Source organism: Dioscorea cayenensis, chromosome 19 (assembly GCF_009730915.1).
Source record: "Dioscorea cayenensis subsp. rotundata cultivar TDr96_F1 chromosome 19, TDr96_F1_v2_PseudoChromosome.rev07_lg8_w22 25.fasta, whole genome shotgun sequence".
Classification (NCBI taxonomy): Eukaryota; Viridiplantae; Streptophyta; class Magnoliopsida; order Dioscoreales; family Dioscoreaceae; genus Dioscorea; species Dioscorea cayenensis.
The window spans coordinates 21385587-21404307 of record NC_052489.1 but is presented as its reverse complement, the minus strand read 5'-3'; the positions used below and the strand labels follow the sequence as shown (position 1 = coordinate 21404307).

The 18721-nt window shown below is 30.6% G+C and overlaps 1 protein-coding gene across 2 annotated transcripts; it reads left to right on the top strand.

The window, feature by feature from the left end:
- Positions 1-3840: 3840 nt before the first annotated feature.
- On the top strand, positions 3841-11199 carry LOC120250045 (serine/threonine-protein kinase ATG1a). 2 transcript variants are annotated; one of them, XM_039258792.1, is made up of 13 exons: positions 3841-4298; positions 4391-4508; positions 4620-4678; positions 5270-5334; positions 7015-7108; positions 7204-7284; positions 7374-7485; positions 7628-7682; positions 7935-8083; positions 8156-8496; positions 9620-9908; positions 10011-10081; positions 10612-11199. In XM_039258792.1, the coding sequence occupies exons 1-13, from the start codon at positions 4062-4064 to the stop codon at positions 10846-10848; spliced, it is 1908 nt and encodes a 635-aa protein (XP_039114726.1). In that variant the 5' UTR covers positions 3841-4061; the 3' UTR covers positions 10849-11199. The 2 variants fall into 2 exon arrangements, with proteins under 2 accessions (XP_039114726.1, XP_039114724.1); XM_039258790.1 differs by having other exon boundaries at positions 3843-4298; positions 8150-8496.
- The last annotated feature ends 7522 nt before the right edge of the window (positions 11200-18721 follow it).

The window sequence follows — 18721 nt, the reverse complement described above, 5'->3', positions numbered from 1 at the left end:
TTATATTTTTTTGCTATGAATAATAAAATTATGAATCATCATTAATATGGATATCAATAATTTTATTAAGTATATCATTAATCGTTTTGACGTAAATAGTTTGTTGGTTTATTTTATTAATTTACTTTATTATTCGATGGGTAGCACGAGTTTGTTTATATTTAATTTTTCACTGGGAAACAATGACCAATCCCTACCAATTCTATAAATTAATTTCAATATAATATCTGTTAGTGATTGTAATTATTGGTAAAACTGCTATCGTTGAAGATGACGTTTCAATTAGAGTAGATGACACTCAATTTTCTCAGATTTCAAGCAAGATAAAAAAAAATGAAGTAAGAAAAAGTGTATTATTTTATTTTATTTATTAATTTATATAAGACACTTTATTTATGCTAATTTTCTATCCGCCAAAAGATTGGAAATTATTATTTAAATTAAATGAAGATAATATAATTTATTTATATCATTTGCTATGTATGTTAATATTACTAATTTACTACGCATCATTTATATTGATATCAATAATTTCATTGGTATATCATTAATCTTTTTAATATAAATCAATTGTGAATTTCTTTTATTAATTTGGTTTATTTAATTGAGTGGGTTGCTTAAGTTTATTTATATTTAATTTTTTATTGGAAACAATAAATCTAGATCATTCTATAAATTAATTTAAATTATATTATAAAATTGTACCGAACCTAATTTGTGAAGAAAATTAATTCGGGGAAATAAAATAAAATTATTTAAAAATGAGAAAAAAAATCTAATTTTATTATATTCTCTTAAAACTAATGTGTTTACTAAATTTATTACCATTTACTTATATATATTCATGAAATTAATTTAAAATTTACTAAAAATTAAATATTTTTAATTAATAATTATAAAAAAATCTACTATTAACTATCGTTAAAAAAAATCTTATCATATCATTATTATGCTAATTAACTTTGAAAAAATAAAAAATAAAGAATTATTTATACTAAAAAATTTCTAATATATATATACACAAATATAATTTAAAAAATAATTATTGATAGTTTCAAAAATGGATGAAATTTTGATATAAAAATATCGTTGAAATATGAACTTTAAATAATTATAAATTATTAAATGGGTGTATTACAACAATAGCATGAAAAAATTTGTAATTTAGTTTTAAATTGATTACAAATTATTAGAAGGATTGCATTGCTAAATCACCAAGGCATTTATAATTTGGTTTCAAAATAAATATGATTAATTGAAAATCAATAAATTATAAATAACATGCCGACCATTGAATTTATAAATAATTTATAGGAGGTCTTTTAAAAGAAAAATTAGAGAATCATTAGATGTGTCAAAAATAGAAGAATTAATAAGTAATTTTTTAAAATTTAGATTAAATGGGTATTTTAAAAAAATTGAATAAGTGAAAATTTAAATATCATGATAATTATGTCTTATTATGTCTTATTATTATTATTATTATTATTATTATTATTATTAATAATTTCTTTTATCACATAAATTTCTCTTTTGCGAATAAGGATTCTACGCAAATATGATACATATCAGATTGTGTCTCATTTCAATAAAAATTTACCAAATCAGATTTATAGTCACGTCCGCCTACCTAATCACCCACTAACACCTATTATTAATTCATTTTCTGTATTTTTATTTTGATTCTTTTTTAAAACTCTTATCTTTATCTTATCGTATCATTTGAAATCAAATTTTCAAATCCATCATGTGCCCCTTTGCTAGTTTGCTTTTGTATTTTTATTTTAAATTTTTAAAAAAAATTTCATCTTTAACTTATCATCTTATTTTAAATTAAATTTTTAAATCTAACACGACGAATACCAGTTCGGACACTGGAGATCGAACATCGAATGCTGACTCCCCATTCTCCCATTTCATGCCCTGTTCCCCCTCTCCTATTTTAAAAAAAAATTAAAATAAAAATACAAAAACGAATTAATAATTGGAGTAAGTGGGTGATTAGGTAGACTGACGTGACTATAAATCTGATTTAGCAAATTTTTATTGGAATGTGACACAATCTAATGTGTTATTACTGTTGCATAGAATTTTTACTCCCTTCTGCATAGTACTGTCATAATAATAATAATAATAATAATAATAAAAAACAAAAATAATCTAACGATATTTCTAACTCCATTTGGACTTTAGAAAATAAAATAGTCCACTGGGAAATATCTCAGCTATTATTCCGTCCCCTATCAAAACTGTAAGTCAACTTAAAAGTATAATTAATAATCAATGAGAGCTGTTGCTTGCACACGAAGCATATATTTCTTTATTGACAGTGCTTGGAGAAATTTTCAGCAAAAGCGGGCAAATTAGCATTATTTATATATTGCTACATAAAATCATCTATCACTATGACCTCAGGTTAATATTCCAATAATTTTTACAAAAAGACAGTTCTACCCTTAACATTTAAAACTTGATTTAATTTATTAAAAAAATCTGAATTTTGATGAGCAACCCTATCCAATTTTTTTGTGTAACAAATAGATGACAAATGTCTTTCATTTAAAAAAAATTAGCTTTTTGGAGTTTTGGCAAAAGGCATGCTGGCTAATTAATTTTTTTTTTCAATTTGATATTGGATTTTGGAGTTTTGGTTATTAGGAAATTTAATATATATATATATATTATAAAAATTATAGCGTTGCAAATTTTAATTTAGATTCAGTAGCTTTTTTACTTAATTTCAATATTTTTAAAACCGGACCGGATCGCGAACCGATCTGATATTTGGGTCATTGGTCAATAATAAAATAAAATAAAATAACCGATTCATGCCCTAAGTCCTTTCTTAATAAAATAAAATAATAAAAAATAAAAATAAAAACTGAAAACCAGGTTTTATCTGATTTTATCCGTTTTGGTCCGACCGGAGTTTGGCCGGGTTTGACCGGTTCACAAATTGGTCAACAATTATACTAAAACCGGAGCGAGTTATGGGCCGATTCTTGGTTTTTCCTGTTGTCAGTCCGGTCCGGTCCGGTCCGGTTTTAAAAACATTACTTAATTTACATATTATTATTATTATTATTATTTGTTTTTATCTCTCAATAAAAACAAAATAAATGTTCGATTGTAAGCCTCAATTAATTAGTTTTATTCATTTTGGTCTTTTTCGCTGACATTGCACTAATCTTACTTAGAGATAAATGTTACTTAAAACTTAAATTGATAATAATTGTTAAAAAAATAAAATCTTAAAAACGTAAACCATATATATATATATATATATATATATATATAATCTATGTGCTCACATTCCCACTCCAATTGTCCTATAGATGCATACATTTTTATAATTTTCAAATTCATACGCATCCCTTACCAAAAATAATAATAATAATAATAATAATAATAATAATAAAAATAATAATTTCTTTCTAAAATTTTATATAATATATGTCTCTAATTAATCACCCAATCATATTAATAATAATAATGATAATTATTATTATTACTATATATGGATACTTCAGTTTAAAAACATTAGTAATAAAGAGATAGAAACAAATGAATTTTGAAATAGACGATACATACTTATCTGTATATTGTTGTATTTCAATCTAATGATTCAGCAAAAACGTCTATAAATACAATATCTATGGACATTCATAGATGGCGCGGCATACAATCATATGTAATATAGATATATATATATATATATATATATATAATTTTTTTTTAAAAGAAATAAAAATGTCCAATATATCTCACTACTCACTAGTAGTGTCACAATGGGAACGCAATCATAAATTAGTAGTAGTGTAGTTGAGGAAAGGAGTGTGGGGCCCAATCAAGCCATCGAGGGGCCCACCAAATCCACGTCGGCTCTCCGCTTCCCAACGCCCCTCCTGCATCGCAACTTCACCTCCTTTTCTATTTCCCCCCGGTTTCCTCCAAAGCGCCCCAAAAACCCACCCTCCAAAACCCTCTTCGTTGGGGCAAATCGTCGAACACTTGTGGCGCTATCTCTCGCTCCCAACCGTGCGGACACCTGAGACGTAGCAATGGAGGAGCTTGGTGGCCGCCTCATCGGCGACTACATGCTTGGCCCGAAGATCGGGTCTGGCTCCTTTGCCGTCGTCTGGCATGGCCGCCACCGACACTCCGGGATGGAGGTCGCCGTGAAGGAGATCGATAAGAAGCAGCTCAGCCCTAAGGTTCATGATAGCCTTCTTAAGGAGATCGACATCCTTCGCCATGTCTCTCATCCTAACATCGTTCGCTTCCATCACGCCGTTCAGGTCCTTCCTCTTGTTCTTGTTTGTTAATCGGTGTTTTTTGTTAAATAGTGTTGAATCTGTTGATGATTGTGTGGTTTTTTTTTTTATTGCAGACTGATGAGAGGATTTTTCTTGTGCTGGAGTACTGCGATGGGGGCGATCTTGCTGCGTATATTCAGCGTCATGGCCGGGTTTCGGAGGCCTTGGCCAGGCATTTCATGAGGCAGCTCGGTATTGTTGTTTATTTGCTTACTTTTGCTTTTGGTTGTGAGTTTATTATGGATTAATTGCCGGGGTTTTGGAAAGTTATCGACTTTATTTTTGGTGCTGCTTGATTTGCAGCTTCAGGATTGCAGGTTTTGCGGGAGAACAATCTCATCCACAGGGATTTGAAACCACAGGTAGAGTCTTCTCTGGCCCTGCTTCTGGAGTCTGAAGGCATCGTTTTTCTTTATTATTCTAAGTTCTGAGCTCTTGCTTTGGTTGGAGCTTTTCTGTTTTTATTTTTAATTTTAATTTTTATTGTTTGTTTTTCCTTAAATCATTGAGCTGAAAAGCACTTGCCTTGTTATGGTATGCAAAAGGCTCTATAATGCAAATCAATTATTTGGATGGCTTTATGCATCCTACATAATTCAAATGAATTTGAAGATTGATTTATGCAAATTGAACTGGAATAGCCAATAAATTAGAGAAAAATGAAGCAATCTATGATGTGGGAAACTTATAGGGTGTTTCTTTGTCGGTTTGTTTAAGTTTTACAACTGGAGATTGGATCAACTTTTGGCGTTTCATGGTCAATGTCGGGTGATGCTTTGTCTGAACAACAAATACATTTTTATCTATATACATACACATGCACATTGTCTCATTTTCATATTGTATCCTTGCTTGGGAAACTTCTCTTGCTATTGGTTATCTCTTATGTTTTGAAGGAATATTATTTAGTAAGCTCTATCACAGGCATTAACCATGCGGACTCAAATCTGCAGAATCTTCTCTTGTCAACTAATGGTGATGCCCCTGTTTTGAAGATTGGGGATTTTGGATTTGCAAGGTAAGCCATTAAAATACTGTGATTCTATTACCTAGATATCATGTGATGATTTGGTCTCTCTTTCAAGTAGAAAGTAGAAATGTTATGACATATAATTAACTGCTTATTGTGAAAACTATTTTTTTCCCCATCCTTTTCAAGAAACATTGCACAATGCAGCTGGTAATTTACATTTGCCATTTTTAGATCTTGAAGTTGATAATTTTTGTTTAAGTTACATTATTGCTGTTTGGTATGTATTGAGAAGAAATTGTAAACCATATAATAGGTTGATAATGTACATAGAAAGCTTTGTGTTTATTGATCTCAAAGACAAGAACTCATCCAAATTCCTAGCCTCCACAAAATATTGAAGATAAACCACATTTGATATTGATTATTTTAGACATGTGAGGTCAAAAGCATTATGTTCTCACTTAATATTGTCAGACTTGATAATTGCTTTTATGCATCAAATAATGAAGCTTTCCTTATTTTCAGTCTGCTAGTAAGAAAGTTAGGTTGAAGCTTGTCTCGTTTAAATTATTGTCATGTCTTTCTTGGCATGTAGGATCACAGTTTATTCTTAAATTCAATTTTGTCTCATATTAAAATAATTTCTTTTTGTTTAAAAAAAAAAAGGAGATATCATATAAGTTCAGCAGAAACTTAAAAGTGATTCTGATTGCCTTCTAACTGTTTGCAAAGTGATGTTTATGTTGGTAAAAGTCTCTTACTGGTACTACACTGCCATTGTAGTAGTATTGGTAAAACCAACAACAATAATTAATCTCGGTTGTTGATACCTATGAAGAGTAGAAGTTATAAATCATGTTATTTATCTTCTGAGTTATCCAATGTTTTGATCTCATAGTTGCTAACAAAAATTATATTAACTCTTATTTATGATGTTAAGACTTTAGAGAATATTTGATGGTTGAACTTCATGTTTTTATGCATTGTTCTGTTATAAAAAATTTAGCATGAAATAGTTTAAAAGCCCATGGTTATTTTGAGAAGATAAATTTTTTTACAAAACTTTATATCATCAATTTTCTTGTGGCATCACATCCTGTATTTCTTTAGACCCATTGACAAGAAAACCTGTTGTAGTCTTAGGAGCCATTGCTAAGGCTGCTCAGACCTGGCTGTTTCAGGTTATTCCTTATTTATATTCCATCATGGATAAATGTTTTTAAGCAGAATGCCATTTTTCTAATGACTGATCCAAATGATTAATTGCTTGTTGACAATAGAACCTTTTTCAATGCTCTACTATATTTTATAGGCCTAATACGAGCAGTACTTTTGTTGATGTGTCATATTTTATTCCAATAAAAGTAATTTTCTCCTTGCTACCTGGTGCCCTTTAACTCTACTTAGTAATTTCTCATTTTGGGGTTACCAGCTGCTGCTATAATGCATTATGGCCTGACATTTTTTATTGTTGTTTCTTTGATTTGTATTTGCTCAGGTTGTTGCAAGTGGGATCAGTTATTTTGCTCCTCTAGCTTTCGTTTCTTCAGATTATTACTTGCTTTTCAATGTTCTCTGTGTAATATTTAACGTTTTATGTTAATTTATTTCAATAACATTAAAATTCGGTGCTTAGAATCCATAATCTGCAGGTTGCTCTTGACCTGCAGATTTTAGTACTTCTTTGTCTTGTCTATGGTAATAGTTGGATTTCCCTTATGTTAGGTACCTGATGCCGCAAGGATTGGCAGACACATTATGTGGCTCTCCATTATACATGGCTCCAGAGATCATACAGAACAAAAAGTATGATGCCAAGGTATTTTCAGAAGGCTAGTTAATTGTAGGAGTGATACTCATTCAGTCTCTTCAGATCCATGTAAGTTGCTTGATCTTTTTAGTTTGGTACTTTAGGCTGACTTATGGAGTGTTGGAGCAATTCTTTACCAACTGGTGACTGGGAAACCACCTTTTGATGGCGCAAGTCAATTTCAGGTTAAAAATTATTATGGTTATCTACTTCTATATACAACACTTCATGTGATTGATGATTTAACTATCTTTTCTTCTACTTTTTATAATAGCTTTTCCAAAACATATTGGCTTCTAGTGAGCTAAAATTTCCACAAGAGGTTTTGGCAGATTTGCATCCTGATATTGTTGACCTCTGTAAAAGACTTTTACGTCAGGAACCAGGTACATCATCTGCTTGCTGCCCTTTAATATTGTTTTTTTGTGTCCAACATTATCATTCATGGCCTAAGCAAGAAAGTTGTTCTGGTTGATTTACTTTACTCAGAGTGTTCCTGTACAATTGATCTTTCAATTACTTTTGCAGTGGAAAGACTAACTTTTGAGGAATTCTTCAATCACAAGTTCCTTGCTGTCGAAAGGTGAGTTTGATATTCATTTGCACAATGTGGTCCAAATTTTTTTAGTGTGTTTGCATTAATTTCATGTCTATGGAGTTATGTAAGCTGAATGTTCTGCATCATTCTTTTAGAAGGCCTTGGCTTAGCTGATTTATTTCACTTGAAAATTGTAATACTTTTTAACTCTTATTTTATCCAACTATTTTATTGTCTCTAATATTAGTAAGAGCTGTTCCTAATGATTAAACATTAGCCAACAATGTTATTCTCCAGGCCAAGTGAATGTGTTGAATCTGTACAAGGCACTGCAAATGATAAGGTAGGAATGACACCTGATTGTGCTCCATCAAGTTCATCAAATGCTCGGAGTGTGCAGGCTGAAAGCATGGACCATAAGCTTTTTGGCTTAGTCACATCAAAAGGTTGGTCTGTACTGTCTGTCTCCAATTATAAATCAATGTGATTGTAATGAATTTCTATTTATCCAGTTACAGACTCATTGGAAGGCATTGAACAAGAATATGTACTTGTTCACCGTCATCTAGCTTCTTTGGAGACCTTAGCCTCTTCAATTGAGGAGACATCATGGAAGGACAGTAGTGGAGCCAAACTTCCTAGCAAGGGCACTTCTGTTCAGTTGCAAAAGGATGAAACATACATTACCTCATTATGTCAATCTGAAAGTGGACAAGACAATCTGCCTTCTCATTCATCAGTATTACAACAATCCTTTGCAGCGGAAAAACCACAAGGAGCACCATCATTGCATCCTTCTACTAAGCTTCAGTTTTTATATCACTATATTCGTGCTATAACAGACGTAGTGCAAGAAAAGGTAAAAAAGTTGAAGCCGCATTAAGTTTTTCTTAACATTTTCATATAGTATGATTTCTCAGTAGCTGTAATTGCAGCAGTTCGAATTGTTGAAACAGCCACATTTATCAATGAATATATGATTTGTTGTTTTTGTAAAATGCTAACGTAGTTGGCTGATGTTTGATCTTCTGGATTTTAAGTGTCTATCAGTACGTGGGTACTGTCTCCAAAACCCACAGTGCTAATGCCTTTCTTTTTGCTCAAACCATATGCCACTTAACATTTCTTGGAGTACATATGCCTGAGACAATAAGAGCAATCTAATTAGTCATTTGGAGTTAGCTAATATTTGTAGTCTGTGCAATATGATAATCAAGAGAAAAATTTGAGATATGTTAGCTTTGGGCTTGGCTACTGTCATGGCACAACAAAATAGAACTAGATATGAGTTCCTTTACAATTGTTTAGGAAGTGAAAATAAAAAATTCCCTAGGTGATGATCCAACTAAAACTGTCCTTTTATTTTAATTTTTTTTTTTTAATTTTTTTATGATTATCTACAATGAGGGTTGATGTCTCTTTGGTGGGGTATCATTTCTTTTATGGAAATTTGAAGACAAGCAAAATGGAAATAAGCTACATAAAAAGGAAAATGCCGCAGATGATTGTTATTAGGGGATAAGAAAAAAGGAAGCCTCAGTTGTTTTCATCTTTCTCAGTCTCTGTATTTAAAAGTTGACTGAATCCCTGTTTGTCCCATAAAATTGGTAGTTAATAGAAATTGACACATACCTCCTCTGTCATGCATAATTTTCTCCCCTTGCATTCTTAACAGAGGAAGATTTATGTAAAGCTTCATTTTGTTACAAGCTTTCTTTCAAATGCGGTCTGCTATTTGAATTGCTTACCATGTCTATTTTGTTATTATTAACTTAACATCACTTGATATCATATTATTAATTTGCTATTTAATGGTACCTTTATAAGCTATTTTGCACTAAATCTTCACCTTGGACAAGTGGTCACCACTTATGGTCCCTTTGTCAGCTTTATTTCCCTGCATTGTGGCTTTGCTTCCTATAAATTGATCACGAATCAATGTCTTGAGATGTCTGATGACAGATTGTTTGTAATGATTACAGCTTACTGAAGGATTGCATTTGGAATCATTTTCAATTGAACTTGTTGCTTTAGCTGTGTGGAGAGAAGCTCTTAGAATGTGCACTTGCTGGATGTCGTCAGCCAAGGGAAAAGCCCTCGATACCTGTTTGCTTAGCATTGCACCTCAAACAAATGATAGTTCATTTCCATATACTGTTCAAGAGGTTGATTTCTGGAATCCATCCTCTGTGTGCTCCTGGGTGGAACATGGATTTATTAATGCCTATGAGCTTGCAGAAAAGATAGCTGACAATTTTCAAAATATTGATGGTTTGAATATTTTCTTTTCTTTTCTTTTCTTTTTTGAAATTGTATTCCTCTGATCAACCTCTGCCAACCTTCTCTTTTAACTTGTTTAATGATATTTTTCAGGTGATATCATGATGCCAGATGCTATGGAAATTTTATTTCAAGCAGCTTTGTGTGCTGGGAAGAGTGGTGCTGTAAGTGGCTAAGTCATAATTCTAGTACTGCTTTAATTCCAAGGAAAGGAAATATTTCACGTACTCGATACCGGCTAGGGCTAGCTTAACTTGATGCTAATAAGTGTGCATTTTTTGGTTATGGATTGTCTTAAAACGTTTAGTATGGACACATCACATACATAGAACTAATTTTGATGCAAAGGTTCTGAAGTCATGTAGAAGTTGGGATTCCCATATCATGATTTCTGAGGTTTGAGTGGTTGCAAGGCCAAGCCACCTTGTGTATATGCACCGGTCCCTAGTTCTTGAATTCCTAAATTTTAGAACATGGTAATTGATTCCCAAAGATGAAGTATTATCATCACCTATTCAGATCAGACAAATGAACCTATCTAAATGCCATCTCTTTATCAAACAACTTACAAACTTAATTTTCTCTGGGGTTATATGTGCCTTGTCATCCCCAACCATGAAACAGAGCATCTCATAGCACTTATGCATGCAGCCTCTATTCTGTCTTCCTAAATCTTTTGTCTTCTTTCTTTTAGGCTGATGAACTTATGGGCAACAAGAGCAGAGCAATGTCATCATACTCAAGAGCAACCACACTGTTTACATTCATTCTGTTGGAAGCCATGTCCCTGCCTTTGAACCCTCCATTTGTTCTCTCATCTTCGGACAAGCAGCGCATACAAAGGTACATAATGAACTTAAGAGCTCATATGAATCGATCTCTAATGGGCGAACCAGTTACTGATCAAACCAAGGACTCTACTTCCAAGTAAATATACCTTACATTATATAACTGACTGACAAATTCACGTTCCATGGTCCTGTGACATTTTTCTTCTTTGGAAACCATGCGAAAATATTAATATCGAGTTCGAGGACATGCCGCTTTTCCAAGAAATATGGCTATGAGTTCGCTGACATGTTTTGTCTGGGTACATGAATTTTTAGTCAGATAAATATCTCTAGTGGAGAATGTAAATAATGTCTGGCAAAATCCACAACATGTCTGTAAGCCTGTGAGTAATAGAAAACAGATATAATCTGTACAGATGACTGATAAAAGCAAGCTTGCTTCTATAAATTAATTTACATCTTTGAAGAAATCTATTTTGTGTTTGCAGTAACTTTTGAGTTCTGGTTTTTATGAAATGGTTCTTTCTGCTGATTTTAATTTTATTTATTTATTTTTACTGGTAAAAATTGAAATCTAAATTGAATAAAATGATCCTTAGATCATGAATACTCTCATGATATACATCTAGAACTAGTAATTTGTTTTTTTTTTTCTTTTGCATGCCCCACAAAAATAAAAAACTACTTTTATGGCCTCATTACAATGAGGAATCATTTTTTTTTTCTTATTATTTACCTAATATTAACTAAAAAATTATTTTTTAATCTCGTTCTCAATTATTATCTATATTTTTCATAAAATTTATAAGTTGTTTTCTTTAAAATAAAGGTATATAAATGAACAAAAGTATATTTGAATTCCATGTTTTTGGAAAAAATAATCTATATGCTAGTGTAAAGGTTTGTGCTAACGTTGCGGGTGTAATTTATCATGAAGAATGGTTATAAAAATAGCACAAATTATATCAAAAAAGACATCGGTCATATTTTTTTTTAAATCATTTTCAGTACTATTTCAATAAATCTTCTCGGCGTAATAATTAAATATTCAATACAAAGCATGTGTTTATTCTTTTCAATTTTTTTTAAATTTTTTTTAATTATTCTTGCTAATTATGTCACTTCCAAATATTCATTTTCAAAATTGTATGAATTATAGGAAATATTTTTAAGATTTTTTTTAATCCTTTTGAGTAACATTGTGAAATTTTGATATACTGAATAATTTTTTTTTATTATTATTTTAAAAAATCCTCTCAAAAAAACATAATTAACTGTTGAATGGGGTGAAAAAAAGTAATCCTCTAAGACAAGATTAATATATGATATATATTTTACTTTTTTCTTTCGTAACTTAACAGTGGAGGGTTACATGACTACATCTCATTTTTTTATTCAATATTTCAACATATACTAACTAATAATTAACAGTGGTCATTTTCTCATATTCTCATAGTAAACATTTTCTATTTAAATCATTTTATTGTGGATATTAGAGTGATGAGAGAAAAACATAGTGGCTCAATTATTGGGGTGTATAAGAGAAAAAGTGAGAGGGAGGGTTGATGTTTTTAACATTATTTTTTTTTAAAGTATCCTGAGGAAGTTCTTTTCATCATTCAATTATCTCTCTCTCTGTCTAAATTTATATATTTGTATGAAAAAAAAACAATATCTAATATCTTTTCCATCTCAAACATACTAACTTAATCCTCACAATCTCAATCACCGCCGTCCATGCATCCATCAAAATTCACAAATTTCATCCTCATTGGACTCATCAGCAGACTCGTCTACATCTGGTTTTGGTATCTTGGCCCCTTCTGTTTTTTGGGATACTATTTATATACAATTAATCAGTATGATTTGTTTTTGATGGTATAACTTAATGGAATTTAACACCTATATGAATATTTTATCATTACCCTTTGATCATTAGCGTTCTATATAAATATTATAAGGGGAAATAAACTAATATAAATTACTATAAATATTTCTAAAGATCCGCTCCACATCATTACCATCTTCCCAATCACTATTTGGCCTAAACTGGACATCATTGGTATTCATTGTTTTTAAATTATTATATATATAGAATTTAGTTGTGAAATAATTTATTGCAATTTATTTAAAAATAAAACACATTATGTAAAAATATAGATAAATTGAATATAATTCATAACATTTGAAGTTGGAAGCTGCAATAGTTTTTGTGATTTAAAACCTAAGTTAGATATAATTTTAAATATAAATTATAGTTTGAAAAATAGATAAAGTGGACTTTGGTAGCTAGTGTGGCTCTTAGAAATGAAATCATAGTCTTTATCATTTATGCACTCATTGACAAATATAAACGCAAAGTTTAGATTCATTCTGATTCATCTATGCTATATATCAGTGATCTAACTCCATTTTTGAACATCTGATTAAATTAAAAATATAAAAGACTATAAATTTTAAAATCAAATATGTCAATATTGGGTCTACATTTGAAAATTTTGGCTAATTTAGATATTTTCTAATAATATATAAATCACTATACATATAATATTAGATAATAAATAATGTGGGCAAACAACACATGTTGCAATTTGAAGTATTTGTTAGTAAGAAAGATAAAGGAGAGATAGTGATGGAGCAATTATTGAGGCACACTTGAATAGTATTACAAGCAAATGATTTGATGGTAGCAATGCAGAATGAAATAGTGAGAAAATTGTGGAGGGAAGTGTGGTGGTGATTGAAAAGGCTATTGTATGAGTCATGTTGTTTAGATATTTGTTGCAAGGGTTGAGGGCGAATCCAATGGCGTGAAAACAATGAGTTAGCAAAAAAATGTCATTAATGTATAAGATTGCAACGATAATCAATGGACTGCCATAATATAAATATGCTAGTCTGCTCAACCTTTTATTTTTTTTAAATCTATTTATTATTTTTCTTAATAGATAAATTTATTTCCTCTACTAGATAATTTTGAATTCTTATGCAATTGAAAGATTATTGCATGGAGCTACCCACTTCGATCAATTAGCCAAGATTTTGACCGGATACGAAATCACTGGTGCTCAATCTAGTGGTATTTTGATGGGGATTCTTTCTATCGTTGTAGGATCCCTATTCAAGATCACTGCAGTTCCTCTTCGGGCGGCTGTAGGACGGACGTCCCCCTATAGGTAGTACCGCTCAGATTGCGGCCAATCCTCCTAATTGCGCACAGGCCGGGCTTAAAGCGCGTGAAACTCATCACTACCTCGTAAGGGCGTTGAGACCATAGCATGTTACACAAAAGCGCCGCTTTCTCTGTAATGGAAGAATTAGGCCCAAAAGAAGGAACTGGAAACTCCATTCATGCCCGCCGTTCTTCCCGGGTTCGACTCCCGGCCCGAGCTGCCATCTCTTTCTCCTTTCGCTGCTACAATTGACTTGGAAGGCATTGCTATCTTATTGTAATAAAAAGAAAAAAAATCATTTTAATTGAATTTGTTTCTACACTAGTTATTATGTGAAAATTTTTGGAAATAATTTTCTGGATGTGAAAGAGACAACACGTTTAATGTCAGTTAATGATTAACCCAATTTATATCTATCACATAATTGTTTGGAATGAGTTATCGATAAGTAATGAATTTTATAAGCTTAATCATTTGATTAATCAAGTTAGACAATAACCATCCAACAACCAACTTTTCAAAGCAAAGATCACTGCACCATTCACATGGCACCTTTGAAAAAACCTAAAAAAGTTTTTTCTTCTCATACCTAACACTTCTTGTTTTTTTTTTCTTTTTATTTTTATTTCTGATTAATCAAGAGAGTTAGATAATGACTTTCCAACAAGAAGCTTTTGTAGCCATGGATCCATGCATTCACATGGAACTTTTGAAAAATCTTATCTTCCAATCCTAACATTTCTTTTTGTTTTTGTTTTTGTTTTTGATTGTCCATATTCTATTTTTGGGACTTGCTAGATTGTCATGTAGATACGAAAAAGAGGTACTAATGAAAATGAAATTCATGATAAAATTTTTATAAAATTTAAATTTATTCATGTTTAAAATTTATCACTTAATTTGGGTTTGATCATATAATTGAGAACAACCCATTTGAATTTATGTGTTTGAGAAGAAGTGGATGAGTTTATCATAGAATTTCAATATATTGATTCATGTTTAATAGTTATCATTGATTTGACTTTGATCTTATAATTGAGATTAACCCATTTAAACATGGGGGTTTGTTTTCTTATATATATAATTGTATACGTTAATATATTCAAAGTTATAAACATCACATGTTTACAACTTTATATATATATATTGATAATTATTTTTTATGTATTCCAAAAACCATCTCCTCATATGTAAATTCTACCTTTACAAAGCATTTAGATTATAAGAAATAGATTTAAGACTTGTATATTTTAATTAATGTAGGTTATTTAATTTATCAAGGGGAAAACATCTATTTCGTCTCCCAAGAATGTATTTTATATCATTTAAAATTAAAATAAAAAATAAAAAACATCCAATCCTAAATAGTTTCCCCTCTCATATGTGTACCACTTGACGTGAGAACATAGCATATGAAATTAAACATATTAGTACCAAATCACAAGCATTAGGATTATTATAAGTGGGCACTATGCAAACTACATTTGCTTTTGAATGAGATTGTTTTTCAGAGACATTTAAGCAAAATTTGATCACATCAGGCTTTTTCCCAATGCAAGTACTCTCTAGCTCTTGGATCGGTAGCATAACCTATTAATGTTGATGCCGCAACAGTGCATGTCCACCAACCCAAAACCAACATCAAAACCAAATCTCATCACTATACTCATTAAACAATCAAAGAAAACCAAAAATCTCCAACCATATCATGAAGACTGAAAAGTCATGGGAGTCTAAAAGAGATATTGCTACTGTTAAGAATATGATTGACGGACAAATGTCCCTCACACAAAAGGCTCGGAAAGGGAAGATATTTGGGGTATAAAAAAGAATTCATATTCTAAATCAAGAAAAGTATAAATTAATATTTTAAAAAATACAACATCTAAAAATAATCCCAAATGGAAGAAGTACATCCTCTTTTCTACATTAAGCATGCTAAAACACCAGCATAGGGCAATTCTTACAATAAATTGAATAAAAACAATGAATCAACAAGTCCAACAAACCAAAGCAGTAATCAAAACCAAAAATTTTAGAGAAACTTAATAATAATAAACCTCACCAAGATTATAAAAATTAGCATTCTGTTGAATAACGCCTCCCTTCTCATCACCATACTCGAATCCCTTGGTTTCCAATCTCCCATGCTGATTTTGCAGCAAATTAAGCACCACAGAGTTTGAACCCAGTTGCACATCATCCCTATGCAATCTTACAACATCAAACATAATTTTTGAACTTTGTCAAAGGTTAGCATCAACACAAATGTTGAAAGCAATGTTTTAATAACCGGACCGGTTGTCGAACCGGTTAGGCAACTAATTCCGGTTGAACCTGTTGAACCGGCCGGTTTAACCGGAATTATTTTTTTACAAATAAATAAATATTTAAAAATTAAAAAACATTAAAAATTAGTAAAAAATAATTTCAAAAATAATAAAAAATAATAAAAAATACAAAATTACATATTGCAAAGTTGAATTACCTTTATAAGGTCACAAAGTCTCAATTTTACATAAAATTAAAATTTTCAAAATACAAATATACAAGGATACAACTATACAACAAATATTGAAAATAAAGAATTAAATAAAATATAAGTATACAAGTATACAACAACAATAATAATGATTAAAAAATAAAAACCAAATCGTTCAAATGTTTAATTTAACATTTTAACTTTAATGATTTAATTATTGAATAGTGTATATTTATAAGTTAATCATGATAAATTAATGATAATAAATTCTAATATACTAATATTTTTATGCATCTTGCTTTTTATTTTTAATTTTTAATTTTTACTTTTTTGCCTTTTAAAATTTGGATTGAGTTAATGAGTTTATTAACTTTATTTAAGTTTTTAATCATAAATAAATAAACTAATTAAATAATTTAAATTAATAAATTAACCCACCAATCTGGTTCAACCAGTTTATTGGTTCACCAGTTAAACCGGTTGAACTGGGTGGTCAAGTTCTTTAGTGGTTTATATCACTAATCAGACCGGTTTACCGGCTGGTTACCGGTTGAATCGATTGAACCCGCCGGTCCGGTTCTTTAGTAGTTTATATTACTAATTGGACCGGTTTACCGGCCTGTTCCCGGTTGAACCGGTTGAACCGGCCAGTCCGGTCCAGTTTTTAAATCATTGGTTGAAAGTATTCTTTCTTATTAATAGATTGATACATCTTCTATTAACTCTTCCTATTTCAACAACAGCCATTAGAAAGGCATTTTGAATAATGAAAATTGTAAAAACAAAGCTTTATGCATTTATGTTTCTAAAATCTCTATATTGCCATCAGGAAAATGACCACATGGCTGTTGGGTTGTGAACCACACATTATGTAAGGATATACGGATTTATGTGCATAAGTTGTGTAGTTGTACACAACTAATGTTTATAATTGTGTATATCTTATTGTATTTAAGTTTTGAATGGACCCAATTATTGTGATCTAATTCAAATTTGAATAGAGTCCTAATTATCTAATTTTAAATGTGTGGATTTACATATTAATCATATGTTATGTAAAATTCCTAGGGGCAAAATCGTCAATTCTATGATGGACAGACTTGTAATTAGCCACATAAAGATTTATTATAAATAGGGTGTGGTCCCTGACTGCGCATGCAACGATTTGAGATTCAGAGTTAGGGTTCCCATCTCCACTTTCTGTGTGTGATCAGTGAGAAGAACCACAAGGCCCAATCATCTTCATCGTAATCAATGGATTCAAGTGTAGCTACGCTTCCGCCACTTTTTTTGTTCCTAAGCAATCTCCAAACAAGAAGATCCAGGGTTTTTACAGTGTTTATACCCATTAGACCTATCAAGTGGTACCAGAGTTATCTTGTTTTGGAATTGTTTGGGATTTATTTTGATTAAATCTTGAATTTATTAATTTTATTATGCATGCTTTGGTTGATACTTTTCATGCTAATATGATGATGGTTATATATACATATATTGGTATGTCTAGGATGTTTCATTGATCTATATATATATGTGTGTGTATACACTAATCCAACAGAAATTCAAGTGCTGGTTTACCCGTTCCTTTATAATTCATCCAAATCCAATAGATTGAAAATCTTGCTATGTTGTGGTTTTTGAATCATAACATAGATTGGAAACGTACATGATCAGATTTAAATATTTCATTTTAATTAAATTTATTTGATCTGATATTAAGATTATGTTGTTTTTGTGTGAATGGATTTATTCACGGATTACAATATATATTTTTAAGATTTATTTTAATATTATATATATTGATTACTTCACAACAATAGAAGTGTAGATGGATTGATTTATAAGTCATTCATGTTCACAGTTTTTGACACGTGATTAGGTTTATTATTATTATCATTATTTTATTACGATAATCTTGATGATTATAAAAATCAAAACTCTTGAATATAATTAATAATTTATATTACTTTGATTTTGAATTAGGATAATATTCAGATTTTAGTTTAATTATTATGAATTTAATTTTTGTTTATAATTATAAAATCATTTTAATAATCATTGGGAAAATAACAATATAGAGTTTATTGTATAAGCTTTCTTGGGTATTTACTACAATTGGTGGAAGTAGCATTGTTACCAAAGTGACCTCTGTTGTGGAAACCTTTTGTTTGTGAATAACCATGGTGCTAGTGCATGCTTATTCTCATGCAGATAACACATCGCCCCAAATGAAGACTATTGTTTGGGAGAGATTTGTCTGCACATGTGGTAATAAGTTGTTTACAGTTATTAAGTGTCTATTGTAAGTATTTAGTCGGCCCAAAGGAAGACTTTATACTTGACAGGATTTTACTATAA